The sequence below is a fragment of the Staurois parvus genome, unplaced genomic scaffold, assembly GCF_062004578.1.
Source record: "Staurois parvus isolate SC_StPar_1 unplaced genomic scaffold, SC_StPar_1.0 ptg000334l, whole genome shotgun sequence".
Classification (NCBI taxonomy): Eukaryota; Metazoa; Chordata; class Amphibia; order Anura; family Ranidae; genus Staurois; species Staurois parvus.
Window position 1 is genome coordinate 9,214,125 of NW_028318130.1, and position 18,917 is coordinate 9,233,041.

Here is an 18,917-nt window from a genome sequence, read left to right on the forward strand (position 1 = left end):
TTGTAAAGTGCTGAGCAAACTTTTGGCGCTATATAAATCCTGTATAATAATATTTAAAATTCAGATTCAAATCACTTACCCTTAAGGCTGCTTTCAGACTGATGGAATACGGTTTGACCTCTCCACGGGAGCAGCCCAATATACCTGCAAGTTAACTGCACTTTCACAGAGCTCTATTAGGTCCTGCGGTTTTGAAAGCTCACCAAAACCGCAGAGCCTAACAGAACTCTATGGGAAAGAGCAGCTAACCCTGCGATGCTCCTGCATTGTGGTCAAATCACACGGCATCAGTCTGAAAGCAGGCTAAAGTGCAAGTATAGTTTATCCCTAGTGAACATATACAGTTGCAAGAAAAAGTATGTGAACCCTTTGGGATTACACAGAGTTTTGCATGAATTTGGCATAAAATGTGCTCTGAACATCACCTAAGTCACAACAATAGAAGAACACAGTCTGCTGAACATAATACTACACAAACATTAGATGTTGCCATGGTTTAATTGCACATAACATGTAAACATTCACAGTGCAGGGAGGAAAAAGTATGTGAACCTTTGGACTTAATAACTGGTTGACCCTCCTTTGGCAGTAATAACCTCAACCAAATGTTTCCTGTAGTTGCAGATCAGACCTGCACAACGATCTGGAGTAATTTTGGACCACTCCTCTTCACAAAACTGTTTCAGTGTAGCAATATTCTTGGGATGTCTGGTGTGAATCTCTCTCTTAAGGTCATGCCACAACATTTCAATCGGGTTGAGGTCAGAACTCTGACTGGGCCACTCCAGAAGGCGTATTCTGTGCTGTTGCAGCCATTGTTTTGTTGAATTACTTGTATGCTTTGGGTCATTGTCCTGTTGCATCACCCATCCTCTGCGGAGCTTCAGTTGGTGGACAGATGGTCGTACATTTTCCTGCAAAATGTCTTGATAAACTCTGGAATTCATTTTCCCATCAATGACAACAATCCGTCCAGGCCCTGAGGCAGCAAAGCAGCCCCAAACCATGATGCTCCCTCCACCATGTTTTACAGTGGGGATGAGGTTTTGATGTTGGTGTGCTGTGCCTTTTTTTCTCCACACATAGTGTTGTGTGTTCTTTCCAAACAACTCAATCTTGGTTTCATCTGTCCACAGTATATTTTGCCAGTAGTGCTGTGGAACATCCAGGTGCTCTTTTGCAAACTTCAAATGTGCTGCAATATTCTTTTTGGACAGCAATGGCTTCTTCCGTGGTGTCCTCCCATGTACTCCATTCTTGTTTAATGTTTTCCTTATTGTAGATGTGTCAACAAAAATGTTAGCATGTGCCAGAGATTTCTGTAGGTCTTTAGCTGACACTCTGGGATTCTTCTTTACCTCATGCAGCATTCTGCACTGTGCTCTTGCAGTCATTTTTACAGGACGACCACGCCTAGGGAGAGTAGCAACAGTGCTAAACTTTCTCCATTTGTAGACAGTCTGTCTTACCGTGGACACACGAACATCAAGGCTTTTGGAGATACTTTTGTAACCCTTTCCAGCTTCATGCAAGTCAACAATTCTTGATTGTAGGTCTTCTGAGAGCTCTTTTTCTGTGAGGCATGGTTCACATCAGACAGTGCTTCTTGAAACCAGTAAACCCAAAACAGGTGTGTGTTTTTTTTAAGGGCAGGACAGCTGTCAGTAACACATCCAATATCATCACACTGATTGGAGTCAAGGTTGGCTCACTCCTGGCTCCAATTAGCTCTGGGAGAAGTCATTAAGCTAGGGCCTCACATACTTTTTCCTCCCTGCACTGTGAATGTTTACATGTTATGTGCAATTAAACCATGGCAACATCTAATGTTTGTGTAGTATTATGATCAGCAGACTGTGTTCTTCTATTGTTGTGACAGATGACGTTCAGAGCACATTTTATGCCCAATTCATGCAACACTCCACGTAATCCCAAGGGGTTCACATACTATTTCTTGCAACTGTACTTTTTCTTGCAACTGTACTTTAAAGTGGAGTTCCAGACGTTTTTGTGTTTATTAAAAGTCAGCAGCTACAAAAACTGTAGCTGCTGACTTTTAATAAAATAAGTCCAGCGATGTTCTCACCTGCGCCGTCCCTTCTCACCTCCACGGCGCTGGCATCTCAACTGTGGGCACCACGCTGTTACAGATTGTGGCTTGACAGCCTGGTGCCCACTGCGCACATGCGAGCCACACTGCACCTCCTAATTGATTTGGCAGTCTCCTGGGACCTCTGAAAGTTCCCAGGAAACTGCAGTATTGAGGAGGGGGCCGAACTTCTGGTTCAATTCACCGTGGCGAACTGAGCGGGTACCTGTCAAAACTAGGTTCCCACTCCCCCATCCCCCCCAAAAGGTGGCAAATATGGCAGTGGGGGGGGGGGGTGGCGTGGGAGTCAAATAAGCAGAACCTTTGCTTTTCATTGGAACTCCGCTTTAAGAAAATACTGCAGTGTTTACCTCAAAAGTCATTTTTTATGTTCAATAGTTTTTATTGAAAAGATTGTCAAAACAAAGCATCTCAATACGGTTCATACATAAATAGCAATACAGAATAATGTGCTGGGGGCAATATTTAAGTATGTCACCTAGACATGAGAGGTATGTTGTGTTTGATCTGAACCGTGATGAGGTGGGTAGGTTATCTTGAGGGGGAAAGATATAGGAATGTAGTAGATGGTGGGGGAGTGCACCAGTCTAGGGGTGGGAGTCTTGGTAGTTAGATTATCAGGATTTTACAGAACAATTTGGGTTTTTTAGCCAAAGATATCATTGAAATTTAAATGAGAGATAGGTGGAGTTATTCAGGGCTGATCTTTCCATGTTACATTGGAAGTTAAGGTCTGTTATCAGTGAGTTGAGGGAGGGGATTGTAGAAGTATTCCACAATTTGGTAATATTAGCCTGGCTGCCGCTAATGCGTGGATAATGAGGGTTTGAGAGTCTTTCGGGAAATTATCAATTCCAATGTGGAGGAGGGCTAAAGCGGGGTTTAGGGGTTATTGAGGTTAATAATGTTGAGAGCAGATGGAAGACGTTATTCCAGAAAGATCTGACTGATTTACACGTCCATAATATATGGAGTGTAGAGTCTGTTTCACCACATTGTCTCCAGCAAGAGTGGGAATGTTGTGGGTAGTATAGCGATAGTTTGACAGGTGTTAAGTACCATTGGTGTAAAATGTTCATGTATGATTCCCAATGGGAACTGCATTTAGAAGCTTTATAGGTTATTTTAAAGGATTTTTCCCAAGTTTGTGGTGTTATTGTTTGTGAGAGAATTTTCTCCCAATTGATTAGAGAAGTAGTTTGTAGGGTGAATTGTGTATTGTGTGCGTGTAGAAAGTTGAGATACCTTTTCTTGGGTATTTTGTTTTGTTGAAAAAATGGTATGCGGTGGTAGGAATATTTGAGAGAATCGGGATATTTGCTGTTTGTAGGGAGTGCGCTATTCTCAGGTAGGTGAAATATTCAGTGTTGGGTAAGTTAAATTTCTTTTGTAAAGTCGGGAAAGAATCCAATTTACGATCTGTGAAGAGGTCTTGTATATTAGATAACCCACATTTGTCCCACTGTAGCAGGTTTAAGGAGGGCGTAGTGAAGTGTAGTGTATTGAGCAGGGTAGGTATCTGTTTGGTATCTGCAGTATTAGACAAATAGAATTCATACCAAGCTTGAAGGGAAGCCTTAATACATGGATGTTTGAGTAAGATTTTAGTTTGGGGCATTTGTGGTAGGAAAAGTATGTTACGTGGAACTAGTGGGAATAGTGGGCGTGTTTCCATGATGGACCAAGATTTTTCTTCAGTGGGATGCCACCAAAAATACATTTTGTCTAGAAGAGAGGCGTTATAGTATGATTTTAGGTGTGGGAGACCTGCTCCTCCTCTGGATGTTGGACGTATTAAGAGATTTGTGGTACATCTGGGTTTTTTAGAATTCCAGAGGAATTTGGAAAAGATTGCTTGCAATTTAGAGAAGAAAGTATTGGGAATGGGGATGGGGAGTGTGCGGAATATGTATAGAATTTTGGTATGTACATTTTTAGAGTTGCTACTTGTCCTAGTTTGGATAATGTAGCTGTGCGGAGGTTGGTAAGTTCTCGTGGTATGGTTTCAAGTAAGAGTTTGTGATTCGAGGAATATAACTGGTCTGTGGTAGCAGTGAGCTTGATCCCTAGATAAGGGCTGTTGTGTTGTTCCCAAGAAAATGGAAATTGTTTGGCTAGTATTGTTCGGGTCTGTATAGGTGTATGAAGGTTTAGGACAGAGGATTTGGTTTCATTGAGTTTATAATAGGAGACTTCCGAATAATGTTGAAGGTGTGAGCGGATTGTCTGTAGCGATTTGTGTGGGTTAGTAATCATTAGTATAATATCATCTGCGAATAAGCTGATTTTATGTTCTGTTTTCGTGTGTGTGATTCCTGTGAATGTGGAATCGTCTCTGAGTATTGAGGCTAAGGGCTCAATGAGAAGGATAAATACTATGGGAGATAGGGGGCATCCTTGTTTAGTGCAGTTTGAGATGTTAAATGGGTCTGAGAGTGTGCCGTCCGTTAATACTCTGGCTGATGGGTTGGAGTATAGGGAAAGAATTGCTGATAGCAGCCAGCCTGTGATACTGAATTTTTGTAGTGTTAGTTGCATGAAGTGCCAGTGTATGCGGTCAAATGTTTTTTCTGCATCCAGGGATAGTAATAGGGAGGGCTGTTTGGTGGTTTCTAAGTTGTGGATAAGGGATATGAGTCTTCTGGTTGCGTCTGGTGCTTGGAAACCCGGGATAAATCCTACTTGGTCAGGGTGTATTAGACTAGGGAGATAGTTTTGGAGTCTTTGGGCTATTATTTTGGCATAGATTTTTATATCTGTGTTAAGTAGTGAAATGGGTCTATAGTTTTGGACAATATGGGGGTCTTTACTAGGTTTGGGAATTGTAGTGATTACGGATTGTAACATTTCTTTGGGAATTCTCCTGTAGAGGCGGCATCGTTGAAGAGTTTGGATAGGTGTGGTGAAAGGTCAGGGGCAAATATTTTGTAAAATTCATTGCTAAAACCATAGTTTCCTGGTGATTTATTATGAGGTAAGATTTTGACGACTTTTTCTATCTCCATAGGTGATATTGGGTTGGATATAGATGCGAGTTGTGTTGGGGTTAGTTGGGGTAATTTCAAAGAGCTTAAGAATTTTTGTATGGATCTGGCTGTTGGTTGGGTTGTGTTTGGGTCTGTTTTGAGGTTGTATAATTTTTGATAATAGGCCGCAAAAGCATTAGCTATATCTTGCGGATTTGTGAGAGGTCTGAGTAGTTGGGTGTAGAATTGAGGAAATTTTAGATTTTAGGCATCGTTGTTTGATTTCGTTTAAAAGGAATTTGCTTTTTTACCTAGGGAATAGAATTGTGTTTTAGTTTTTTGTAGGTTAAAGTCATATTTATAGAGTAGGAGGGCTCGGAGTTTGTTTCTGTCTGATGCACGGGATGTAGAAATGGAGGGAGTCGGATTTTTTTTGTTCAATTCTTCTTTTAGTTTTATGGAAGTCAGGAGTTGGTCAATTTGTTGGATCTCAGTTTGGTTATACGTGAATTTAATTGTATGAGGATACCTCTCATGTATGCTTTGTAAGCAGGCCACAATGTGGTTATAGAGATACCAGGTGTGGTATTACATTCGAAAAACATGTTGTGCGCTTCTAGCAATTGCTTTTTGTCATCCGGGTTCTTCAATATTGATGAATTTAGTCTCCATATGCAAGGGATTAGGGAATGCTGATTGTTGTCCAAGGCTATGTTGATTGGAGCGTGGTCAGACCAGGTTATGGTGGCAATTTTGGAGGACTTTATATGTTGTAAAGTCCATTTGTCTGTGACGAAGAAGTCAATCCTAGAGTAGGATAAGTGGGATGGGGAGTAGTAAGTATAGTCTTTTTCTGTGCTATGTTGGCATCGCCAGATGTCATAGAGATCATGTTCGTGTAAGAAACGGTTGAAGTTTTGATTGGGGGATCTTTTGTTGGAGGAAGAGTCCAGAAGTGGGTTGCTGATGACGTTGAAGTCTCCGCAGATGAGAAGTCTGCCTTGTTTTTGAGAAGATATGGTGGAGTGAAGGTTGTTGTAGAATTGTATCTGTTTGTCGTTGGGACCGTAGACGTTCACCAGAGTGTAGGGAATATTGTTTAGTTTGCATATCAAAATATGGTAGCGCCCTAGAGGGTCTACTATTTCTGAGATGTGATGGAATTGAATAGAGTCTTTTATGGCTGTGAGGACTCCATTTTTCTTCTTGGCGTTCAGTGCTTGGTATACGTGGGGGTAACGGTGAAGATGAAACTTGGGGGTTTTACTTGATGCGAAGTGGGTTTCCTGTAAGAAGAGTACATCAGCATGAAGTGAGAGGGTTTCTTTGTGGAGCAATGATCTTTTAAAGGGGGAGTTGAGGCCCCTCAAATTAAGCGAAGATATATTAATCATTTTGAAGGTTATTAGCTGGGTTAACTGAGTAGGAACGTTGTTTCTTTAATTGTTGAAGAGAGTTGATTGGTCGTGGATGATGTCTTTCCATGTATGGGGTAGTGTGGTTTTGGTTCGGTCTTTGAGATAGAAGTTTTCCTTGTTGTAGTGAGAATTTCAGTTGAGCGGAGGAGTTGGTCGATCGACTGGTGATGCAGGAAAGGTTGAAGGTAAGAAAAGGTAAAAAAAAAAAAAAAAAACTTGTTAAAAAATGCAAGTAGAATGTGTAGCAGAACTGGCTACTTCATAACAGGGGGGTATGAACAGGTATTGATCGTGAAAAAGATCATACCAAAAAGTATCTTAACGTAGAAATATTCGGTAACGGGCCGTTTGCTAGCATGTAGTAATGAAAATTTAATGCCCAAGGCAATATGATGCAGGAGGATTGAGGGTGTTGTACATCAAGACCATTCAGCATCCATTTGCTGTGTATTGGCTGAGGTGGATTGGTGTGTCTCTACAGGTATTATTTTCCAGGACTTTAGGAGGTCGATGCCTGCTTCTAGGTTTTTGATGGTGTAGATTGTACCGTGGTACTTAACGGTGATTTTTGTGGGGAAGACCCATTGGTAGCTTATTCCATGGTTCCTCAGCGCTTTGGTGATGGTAATTCGCTTTTTGTGGTTGAGTAGTGTGGCTTTTGACAAATCAGCAAATAATTTGATATTTGCGTGTGATGGCGGGAGTGGTGGTGGGTTTCTGGCTGCTGACATTAATTTTTCCTTTATGTGGTAAAAATAGATGCGTGCTAAAACATCTCTGGGGATTAAAGCTGGGAGGAACGATGGTTTGGGTATCCTGTGTGCTCGATCAATGGCTATCTCTATGTCCGAGAGTGACGGAATGAGGTGTTTCATATACTGGTGAATATAGGGGAGCAATGCGTCATTAGTAACATTCTCAGGTATACCTCTGAATTTAATATTATTGCGTCTAGAGCGATCTTCTAAATCTGCTAATTTAAGGTTTATTTTTTCAATATCAGCATCGTGGTCTGCATGTGCGTCAATCAGGTCATTGTGTGCTGTAACCATTTCTCCCATTTTACTTTCAATGTGGCGCAGTCGGTGGTCTTGTTGCTGCAACACATTTGAGATTTGAGATATTGATGCTGTTATATCGCTATGTAATGTTTGACGTAGAGATAAAAGCATATTCTTCATGCTTATTTCGGTGATTGGTTGGTCAGCAACAGGGAAGGAATCTATCAAAGATGGTATATCGGTGTGCGGTAACATCTGTGTGAGGAGAGGCTGAGTAGCAGATGGGGGGTCCGTGTCTAGATTTGGCTGGCCTGCTTGTTGTGGGTGATGGGGGGGGGGGGGGGGGGGGGAGAAGAGGACTCACCCGGGTCTCCTGGGTAGAGAGGATTTTTAAGCCTGGGATCCAGCTGCTGGGCATTGTAGTTAGGGTTGCTGAATGGTTTAATTAAACGGTTTCTAATCAGCCATTTAGCACTTAATTCAGCTCAGGCTCTATTCACACTTGTACAACTTGAGTCATGAGACTTTCGACATGACAAGTCGCAGACCATTCTTTCAAAAAAGGTACCCATTCAAATCTATGAGACTTAAAGTCGCAGCGATTCTGAAAAGGTGCCTGCACTACTTTGATGCGACTCTGGTCCAAAAGAGTTTAAAGTTGGGATTAAAGTCACACTCAAAGCCACACTGAAGTGGCACAGTGAAATTGTGTGAATTTGGAGTTGCACAAGTGTGACTGGAGCCTCAGCCATTTAAAAATGACTAGTGTGGAAGAACAAGTAATTTCCAGCAAAGCTAACAGTCATATTATCAGGTATTAAGATGTATTTATACACCACCGAATTGCTTTAGAGTATATTCTTATTGTGATATTTATAAGGCGTTTTTTGTTCCATGCTTCATGTTCTTGAAATGCTTTTGGAATTTTTTGGTCCTCTGACATGCATAAGAAAAAAGCATCCATCCGAAAAGCTTCAGCAATATAAACCTTCATTCTCAGAGGAAATGCTGACAGCTCTTGTGTGACACAGGTATCTAAACCAATAAAAAATAAAGTATCTAGGTACCTAGCTGAATGCTAAAAGTATCATGTTTAACTAGAAAAATAAATTATATAATTAGCTTTTCTTTAATATTTCAAACTAGGTTTATAAAACATTCAAAAGGCATGATTGATGGGTGGTAAAATCTGTTCAGCCCAAGGAAAAAAAGGTGGAAGATAAGGAATCACTGTGATTTAAAAATCACTACGTGATGACTACATATTTAGATTGCATGCCCATAATGCTTAAACTGGGTTTTGCAAAGGTTGGGCATTTGGAGGGTTTAAGAGTTGAAAAAATTTTAAAGATTACTAAACAGTAAAATCAGGCTGGATATGCAGTAAAGCACGCTATTCAGTGTGGAATGTACAGGGTTAATCTTCTGCATTATGTAAAAAGGCTGTTTGATCCTGTCTTCTCTGATCCTGTCTTTTATGGTCCCCAATCCATCTGTCATAGAGCAGCAGTGACAATTCTGCACATGCTCTCTTTGGTGTGTATTGCTAGAAGATTTTTTTTTGGTTGCATGTGATCTACATAGGGGCCAATCAGTGCTGTCTAGACAGAGGGTCAGGGTCATGCAGCTTCATAGGAGAGTCGAAGGAGAATGAAAACTCCTCCTACAGGATTAACCAGTGCTTGGACAGACACTGATAAAAGTCACAAGAGACTGATACACTACTGATGAGAAAAGGTATTTAGCAGTTTATATTTACTAAAATAATTGCATTTTCATGCTGTGCGTACTGTGTAAGACTGTATATAGTGAATGCAGGGTCCTGGGTTTTGTAACACTTTAACTGAGAAAGATAATTTGGAATGGGTGTTCGTTGCTCAGGAGAAGAGGGTGGATTAGTGGTTTATGTTTTTTTTTTTTTTTTTTATAACAAGCTGCCGGCTTGTCAAAGTCAATGATATGCTGACAGCTGATGTGGCTGGACAAGGCTGGATGGTGCACCGAGTGGTACTGATGTTAAAAGCAGTTTGCACCCAGGGACAAACTGCCCAGAATGCAAGCTGTCCGCTAAACGAACAGTGGGAAAAGAATTCTGAAGAACACAGATCTGATCATTTAACCTCTAAATTATATGTGTAGGTTTAGCCGCTACATTATCCAGCCTCACAGTAGTAGATTCTGAAGAGCAGCAAAAGTAATTTCTACATAACCAGGACATTTACTGGCTGTAGCATTTGCTGGTGAAAATGAAGTAAAGCAAACTTGAACTATATACTGCTGTACTATATTAATAACAGAAGCAGGAAAACAAGGAGAAAATACTTTTTCTGGCAGATATTTAACATGTAATTAATAAGATAATTCTTAAAAAGTAGAACTAAAGCCAAAACCCCCCCGGTTTTTTTTTGTTCTTGTTTTTTTGTAGATGTAGATCGAATGGTGAGGGATTAGAACACCGATCATAATTTACTGCTGTCTGTGTCCTTGTTAAAGTGTAACTCACTGAATCTGAGCATCACAAACCAAAAAACACTATATAATTTATTTATAATATTCAAAACAAACTCACTCTTCCATCCATGTCTCCATGCTTTATTTTACTGAGAAATCACTTTGAAAACACCCCCCTAGCATTCCTGGCTGTGGCCATCTTAAGGACAGATGGAACATGCAGTACTTACTTTCTGGAATTAATTTCCCTCATCTCATGCATGCAACCAGGAGCGTGTGCTTAGTTGAAAAACCCCTCCTCCCTCTTGAAGACTCCTGGGATGTATGTCATCATTTGTCTAGGCCAGAAACAAGGAAGTATTTAAATAAACGCAAAAAAAAAAAAAAAAAAAAAAAACACATTTAAAACAAGTAACTGATACACTTTCCTATTTACTAATGCTAGCAGCACAAAAAAATCAAAATGTTGACTGAGAATGCAAAGTTCCACTTTAAGAAGAAGATTTACCTTCTCCATTTGTCTCGGTGACCGTTATCACTGAAAGTGAAAGAAAATCACAAATGAGTTCTCACCAAAAGAGTAATAGACAACTAGGGATTTTGCTCACTTTCTGTTGTGGCTCTAAAACAGGAAGCAAAGGTACTGTACATCCAAATGTGATCTAGATGACAAAAAACTGACGGTGTGATAACCCTCCCTTATTGTATCCAAAATGAAAAAAGTTTTAGCTTTAGTTATACTTTAAAAGGATATCACATGCAATTATATATTTTCTTGGAACAAAGAATAACTTACCTGATTCTCCCACTAAAAATGTATGCTTTGTGTGCTCCATGACAGCTCTGGCCACGCCAATGGCATTCTTTATTCTCCTAAGACTGGCAACAGCACCAGCTTTCATTGTGCTACTAAAATGTAGGAAACATGACAAAGGGTGTCTATAAGAACAGATGCAGCATGACTGTAAAATGCTTTCATGCCAATTATTTTCATGATGTACAGTATTTTTAAATAATTACCAAACGGGTCAGACTGCCAAATTTATTTTTTTTAAGAGCTACTTAAAGGAGTTAATTATTTATTATCTGCAAGATCCATCTGCTTGCATGAATGGCAACCAGACTTTACAGCTACAGCTGTTTTACTTTAGTAGTGGACAGTGAATGTTGGGCTACCTCACTACAGCATACTGTTGGCTTAGCCCTACTTATTAAGCAGGAAACAATTGTGTATCCACAAATATTTATATTACAGGCTTTCTGAAAAACTTTTGCCATGACTACTAATTCTGAAATTAGGGACTGGAAAACCATTTTTACATTAATTTGGAGAAATATGCAACAGACCATCTTTGGGAACATCTCATAATACGAGTTACAAATATACACTACATTGCCAAAAGTATTGGGATACCTGCCTTTACACGCAGCTTCAACACTTCTAGGAAGGCTGTCCACTGGGTTTAGTAGTGTCTATGGGAATGTTTAACCATTCTTCCAGAAGCACATTGGCGAGATCAGGCACGGATGTTGGACGAGAAGGCCTTGCTTTGTGCTCTGGTGCACAGTCATGTTGGAAGAGGAAGGGGGCATCCTCAAACTGTTCCCACAAACCTGGGAGCATGAAAGTATCTAATATATTTTGGTATGCGGATACCTTAAGAGATCCTTTCACTGGAACTAAGGGGCCAAGCCCAACCCCTGAAAAAAAAACCCCTACACCATAATCCCCTCTCCACCAGAATTTACACTTGGCACAATGCAGTCATGCAAGTACCGTTCTGGCCACAGTCAAACCCTGACACGTCCATCGGATTGCCAGAGAAGCACGATTCATCACTCCAGAGAACATCTTCACTGCTCTAGAGCCCAGTGGCAGCGTGCTTTACACCACTGCATCCAATGCATTGTATTGCACTTGGTGATGCAAGGCTTGGATGCAGCTGCTCGGTCATGGACACCAATTTCATGAAGCTCTCTATGCACTGTTGCTAATCCGAAGGCCACTTGAGGTGTAGAGGTCTTTAGCCATTAACTCTGCAGACATTTGGCGACTTCTGCACACTGCTTTAGCATGCACTGACCCTGCTCTGTCATTTTACATGGCCTACCACTTCGTGGCAGGGTTGCTGTTGTTCCCAGTGGCTTCCACTTTGTTATTTTTTTGTATAAATATTTTATTTTCAATAAATCACATTTCATCATTAAGAAAAAAATTCCAAAATATTCAAACAGCAAAATATTGCCCCCCTCTGTTCCCTGAGATTTTCCCTTTTATCTCCTTGCTCTACATCTTTACCCTTCGCTCCCAAGGCACCCTTCTCTTTCTTTTCTCCTCCCTATCATTCTTTAAATTCCTCTTTGATTTTATCCCATTTCTCCCACCTTTCTCTAAATCTCACCATTCTGTCTTCTTCCTAATGGTAGAGTTCCTCCATCCTATATACATCTTTTTTTTAGTATTTCCTGCTCTTGCCAAAATTTAGGTATTAACCCCTTTGCTGCATTTATCAGATGAAATGTCAATGAGTTTATATTTTTCAACTTTAATCTCAGTTTTATGGAATAAGCATATGCCTGGATCTTTCGGGACCTCAACCCCCTTTATCTCCTGAATTCAATTATTTCTTCCTAATACTCTTGCATTTTGGGGTACTCCCACCATATATGTGCCAATGTGCCATTTATCCCACATCCTCTCCAACATAAAGGTGATTTATCTATTGTTTATGTGTCACACTCAGTGTAATATACCATCTTGCCAAACACTTATAATTAATTTCTACCACCCTCATATCTACTGCTCCATGTGCTAATCAAAAAATGTCTTTTTTTGTTGCTTGTTAAATGTTTTTCTTAACCTTTTCCCATTTCTTCATGTACTCAGGAGAGGCAACCATTTCAGTAAGTTTTACAAATCCAGGAAGTACCATTTCCATATTTTATTTGTTCTAGTGAGTTCAAATCAGTCATTGGTCTTAGGGGCTTAGGAAGCGAACTAGCAAAATGTTTTAACTGACATCTCCACTCGTTTAACGAGGAAAACAACGTTATTTTTAAACTCCCGAAATGTGTGAATTCCCCCGTCCATTATATCCTTTAACTGTGCATTCCCTTTTTTTTTTTTTTTTTTTTTAATCCATTTACCTAAAATATTTTCCCTCCCTGGAGGGAAGAGATCTGTATTTATTAATGTTATAAATACAGAATTGAACTCCCACTCCATTTGTTTACAAATCATATCCCATACCCTAATTACATTCCGTGTGTAAGTGCTTATACTTTCTTTGAACATACGATATTGATGTGGAATCCATACTATCTTATCCAATTCTGTCCCACTTAATGCGTTTTCTATATTCACCCAATTTTTTTCTCAGTGCATTATATGTCCAATCAAAAATACGTGAAAGTATCGCTGCATAGTAATCTCTCTTAAAATCAGGCACATTTAGGCCCCCCTTATCTTTGTCCCTACATAACAATTAATTACTTATTCTCGGTTTTTTATTCCCCCAAATATATCTCAATATAATTTTTCTAATTATTTTAAAAGTAGGCTTCTGGGAGTTGTATAGGCAACATGTGGAATTCATATAGGATTTTTGGGACGATTATCATTTTTAGCACATTCGTTTGTCCTATCCAAGAGGATGGTCCTACCGATAATCTTCTCAGTGCCTCCTTTTTTCTCATTTATTAATGAGAAAAAGTTTATTTTATATATGTTCTTTAAAAGGACAAGGTCAATTTAATACCTAGATAATTTAATTCTCTTTCCTTCCATAAGAAGGGACATCCTCTTTGCAAGGTTTTTTCCCCCCCCATTTTCAGGACATTAATATTAACATCTCTAACTTTACCAGGTTAATTTTTTAAGTTTGACATCTCTCCATAGCATTTACTTATTTTCATTCAATTAGTGTCAGGCTAGGATTAGCCACATAGAACAGCATATCATCAGCATATGCTGCCACTGTGTTCTGTTTCCCCTATCCAGATCCCTTTTAGATCTATACTGTTTCTTACGGTTGCCAAGAGGGTTTCTAGAGATAGAACAAACAGAGGCGGAAGCGGACACCCTTGTCTTGTCCCGTTATACATCCTATAGAACTCTGATAGCGACCCATTGACCTTTACTGCAGCTGAGGGTTGACTATAAAGCTTTCCTATCCATTCTCTTACCTTGGGCTCAATACCCAGGATCTCCAACGTGTCTAACAAAGCCCCATCTACCCCATCAAAAGCCTTCTCTGCATCAACTGAAAACCAGGACAGGGTTTTTTTTCTCTACTTTGCTGTATAAGGAGTAATGACCTTAACCCATTATCTCTTCCCTCCCTCCTGGGAACAATTCCCAATTGGTCCAAATGAATCCAATCGGGCATTAGATCTTTCAATCTAGTTGCTAGTACCTTTGCAAACAGTTTAGTATCTGTACTTAACAGTGAAATAGGCCGATAACTAGCACATTGGGTCCCATCTTTTCCCTCTTTTAATATGGACGTAATATATGCATGGAATGACTCCTCCCTCATCTCCATCCCTTCTCCTAATATATTCATGTATATCCTTAATTTGGGGACTAGTTCTTGGAATTTTTTATAATATCTCACTGTATACCCATCCAGCCCCGGGCTTTTCCCAGCAACAGTCTCCTTCAATGCCCTTTGGATTTCCTCCTGCGTTGTCGGATTTTCTAGATGTTTTAATCGGTCTTCTCCTAAAAATCGGTAAAATTTGCCTTCTTTAAATATATTTGCCTCTGTCTTGTTCTCTCCTCCTCTCCCCCTCCTGTTTCCGATTTATGTCATATAAAATTTACTATAGTATTTTTTGAATACCTTAGCTTTATCAGTGGTTGAATACGCCAGTTCTCTATTGTCATCCTTAATTTTCTTGATATAATTCCTGGATTTCTTCTTTGTGCTCTCATTCGATATTTACTTGGTTTATTCCCCCACTGATATCTCTCTCTTGCCATCATATTGAAAGTTTTTCTCACTTCTTCCTCCATCAAATTGTCTAATTCCTCTCTCTTTTTTATTATTTGCTGTTGTATGTCTGCTGCTATTCTCTTTTTAGGATACTGTTCCAGCTCATAATTCCCTTAGTAGCATATTGATTTTCTTTTGCGGTTCCTTTTTTTTTTTTTTTTTTTTTACTCCAATCGCTATCAATATTCCCGATATATGCCTTATGGGCTTCCCAGACCGTGGCCACTGACACTCCTTCAGTCTCATTTCTTTCAAAGAACTGCTCAATTTCCTTTTTATTCTATTTTGCATGTCCTGATCCTAAAGGAGTGTCTCATTTAACCTCCACATGTTTATCCTATCCTGCTCCCTTCCACACTTCCACTTTGTTATAATACCACTCATAGTTCATTGTGGAATATTTAGTAGGAAGAAAATTTCACGTATGGACTTATTGTACAGGTGGCAACCTGTCACGGTGCCACACTTGAATTCACTGAGCTCCTGAGAGTGACCCATTCTTTCACAAAATGTTTGTAGAAGCAGTTTGCATGCCTAGGTGCTTGGTTTTATACACCTGTGGCCATGGACATGACTGGAACACCTGAATCCAAGGATTTGGAGGGTTGTCCCGATACTTGAGGCAATATAGTGCACATTCCATACATGAAGAGTAGAGTAACACAGCAGATCTATTCTTGAACTTAACGGGAACATTTGAGTAATTTAAATTTTTTACCAGTAGATATCACACAAAAACCAGATGTGAAGTGCCTGTGTCAAAATGGAGCTGCGGGTGAGCTGCAATGCAACATGGAAAACTGCAGATATGTTGAAGATTTCAGCATCACAGCTCACCTGAAGGCTGAGTTCAAGTGTAAACAGGGCACACAGAAACAACTGCTTTCTGTGTGCCTCTGCAGAGACCTAGATTTTTCTAGTGTATCTGCACAAGTGTGAATGAACCATGAAGCATTACCAACCGCCTACCCACCTCTAACAGATAAATGAATTTTAATATAAATACCAGCAACTTATAGTGTAACAGCACACATTAAACCATTCCATTTGATGTGAGCAAAATATATGCTAAAATCTGCATAAGTAATGTGAAAATACCCATTCATAATCATAGCATCCAGTGTAGTCTCTCCAGCTTCATTGGGGCTTCCACCATACCCTACAGTGCCATCACACTGATCAATTTCACACTGGGTACATCCTTTTTCAACTGCATCTAAAGCAGATCTGCCAGCAGCAAGGACATTCCAGGCTGAAGAGAAAAACAAATTTTTGTTAGCAAAATATTTGTACACTAACTTGTTTTTTGCTGATCACAACAGAACGCTAGCAGTGGCTTCAACTTTCTGGCTCCACTTTAACCTACTTGCTGTTAACTGCCCCCTCTTAATATGAAAGCTTGCATGCCTTCTGTGTCCTACATAATCATAGTGGCCAGGGAGGCAGTCCTTCCAAGTGCTAAGTCACAAAGGCAGGTTATGAAATTTTGATTCCCTCATCAACACTGACTTTGTTGATGGGGGAATTCCTCCCGATGAGCTATTGTATTCTGGTAGTGGTAGGTTGTCACGCCGTCAGAATACAAATGATCACTGCTGGCGTCTATAGCTGGTCGCAGTAATCGTACACCAAAAATGCAACAAGCTGGTTGTACTGAAGTTGATTGAGAACCAGCTTGCCCATAGATGGATCAAAATTAGTCTAGTTCCTGCTGAACTGGACAAATTTCAAATCTGGCTTTGGCCAGCTTAATAATGTACGGGAGGAAGCCGATAGCAGGCAATCTTTAAAGGATAGGTTGTGACATGTTACACCCATATTCAGGGTGTAACATATATCATGTTGCAAAAAAGACCAGCCCCCGCTCCCCCATTGTGACAGCTAGCGGGTGATCTTCTCACTAACTGACAGTATTCTGTGAATGGGAATACTACAATTTCAGCTGTCGGCTTGTAGTTCTCAATGAAGTTCATTGATTTTTCCTGTCAGTGTGTATCTGCTTGCCTGTACGAGGTATGAACACACAAATACACTGACATGTCTGCAGGATTCCTGCATGGCACCAGTGATCTGCTGATCGCTGGGGCAATGCTTTCCAGTCTCCCAAAACAAAAGAATGTTAAATGCACATTTTTTTACCTGAAAAAAAAAATGTGCATTTATTATTTTTTGTTAAAAGGTGAACTTATCCTTTGAACACGAGTTTTGCTAACCAGAATATTCCTGCATTTGAGTGTTACGGCATATCTTTGCACTAATGGGTACTGATGAGGCAGCACTGATGGACACTGTTGGGACTGGGGACTGCACTGGACTACCTCCTATTTTTTTAATACACTTGCCGATTACTGGCTCTCCTCTGTCCTCCGCTGTCACAGCGCGAGGAAAGTGCAGCTGTTAACCGGCAACTGTATTTACATCGTGAGCAGCTGGGTCATTGGACACAGCTGATCAAGTGTTAAAGGGCGCTGTGATTGGCCCTTTACCATGTCATGTGATCAGCTATGTCCAATCATAGAGTTTGATGGGAGGCGTAGTTCTGGAGGATGTCATATTACGCCCTCCTAGAACTACACGACCATGCTGTAGCGGTCATTTGGCTACAGCCCAGTCATCACGTTGCTAAAAAAAAGGTATGGGCGCCAATTTGGTGAAATTGCAGTGCGATTTTGGCCCTATAGATTTCAATACAAATGTACCAAAAATGCACGTAAAATAAATGTACTTGTGGTTTTTTAGTGCATTTCTGGCAGAGCTGTGTATAAAATCCAATCACATGAAGCATTAAAGTCATGTCCAAAACACAAAAGTGGCACTACAAAAACATACCAAAAAACGCATTATGCTGCACTAGTGTGAACCAATAGGAAGAACACATTAAGGGCCCACTCCCGTGTTGCAGGAACATTTCTGCATAGCACCCCAATGTGTCTTGCTCAAAGAATGTGCATAACATGTGGCAACACACTTGTGTGTTACACTGCCTGAAATCCTACATATATGTTCTGGGGTGTTAGCCTGTTCAAATTAACAGACTGACAATTCACCACAGCAGTGTGATTGGTCCATGATGCTGGTATGTCCTACAATGCCAGCTGACTGTGGGCTGCTATCAGTCTCTTTACTGCAGGGCAGAGCCCAGTAAAAATGCGCGTTCCTGTCTCTCCACAAAGGGACAGAGTAGTAAACCGCGCGCTCTCTCATCTCCTTACAGCGAAGAGGCTTGAAATACTGTACTCCCGTCACCCGCAACCCTAGCAGAGCCGCGCACTCCCGTCACCCCGCAACCCTAGCAGAGCGGCGCGCTCCCGTCTCTCCGCAACCCTAGCAGAGCCGCGCACTCCCGTCACCCCGCAACCCTAGCAGAGCGGCGCGCTCCCGTCTCTCCGCAACCTGGGTGTAATGCGCGCTCATGCGGCCCTGCGTTCACCTGCTTGTGTGGCGCTTCGGAAGGGCCAGGTGTTGACGACCAGAGGCAGAGCGGGCAGGGAGTAGACCGCACACAGCTGTGCCGCCATTACGTACAGCAACGGGGAACCAGCCGCTGCCATGGCCTGAACGGTGCCGGAAATAGCGTGCACAGTGCTGGGGGAGGGCTCAGTACTGGGTGTGCGGCCTCTAGATGTAGCAGGGACGACGGTGCGGTTGGTCGCTGATTATACCTCATTGATACACTAGGGAAGGGCATACTTATTCACAGACTTCCGTACGTTAACCCTTTTGTTGTCAGAGCCATTTTTGCATTTTTTTCACACCTTTAAAAAATCATTTTAGGCCCTCAAAAACATATATTTTCTGAAAGCAGACACCCTACAGATTAAAATAATGGAAGTTCCAATTTTTTATGTTACACAATATAACTGAAAAGTTCTAGGAAATGCAAAATTTCAGTCAGCCCCAGTGCACACTGATGTGCGGAATTTGCACCATTTTCTGTGTGATTTCTGCACCACATCCTAATACCCTGTTTATGT

The 18,917-nt window shown here is 40.8% G+C and overlaps 1 protein-coding gene across 2 annotated transcripts in view; it reads right to left on the reverse strand.

The window, feature by feature from the left end:
- AGA (aspartylglucosaminidase) overlaps positions 1-18,528 on the reverse strand; it is a 48,617-nt gene extending 30,089 nt beyond the window's left edge. The window contains exons 1-3 of one of the 2 annotated variants that reach the window (XM_089684065.1): positions 18,374-18,528; positions 16,042-16,195; positions 10,743-10,855 (exon numbers count right to left, since the gene is read on the reverse strand). In XM_089684065.1, the coding sequence (XP_089540191.1) occupies positions 10,743-10,855; positions 16,042-16,195; positions 18,374-18,494 (388 nt within the window). In that variant the 5' untranslated portion in view covers positions 18,495-18,528. Of the gene's footprint in view, positions 1-2,471; positions 6,656-10,742; positions 10,856-16,041; positions 16,196-18,373 lie in introns of those variants that run through there. The other variant, XM_089684066.1, reaches the window with a different exon arrangement.
- Positions 18,529-18,917: the final 389 nt, after the last annotated feature.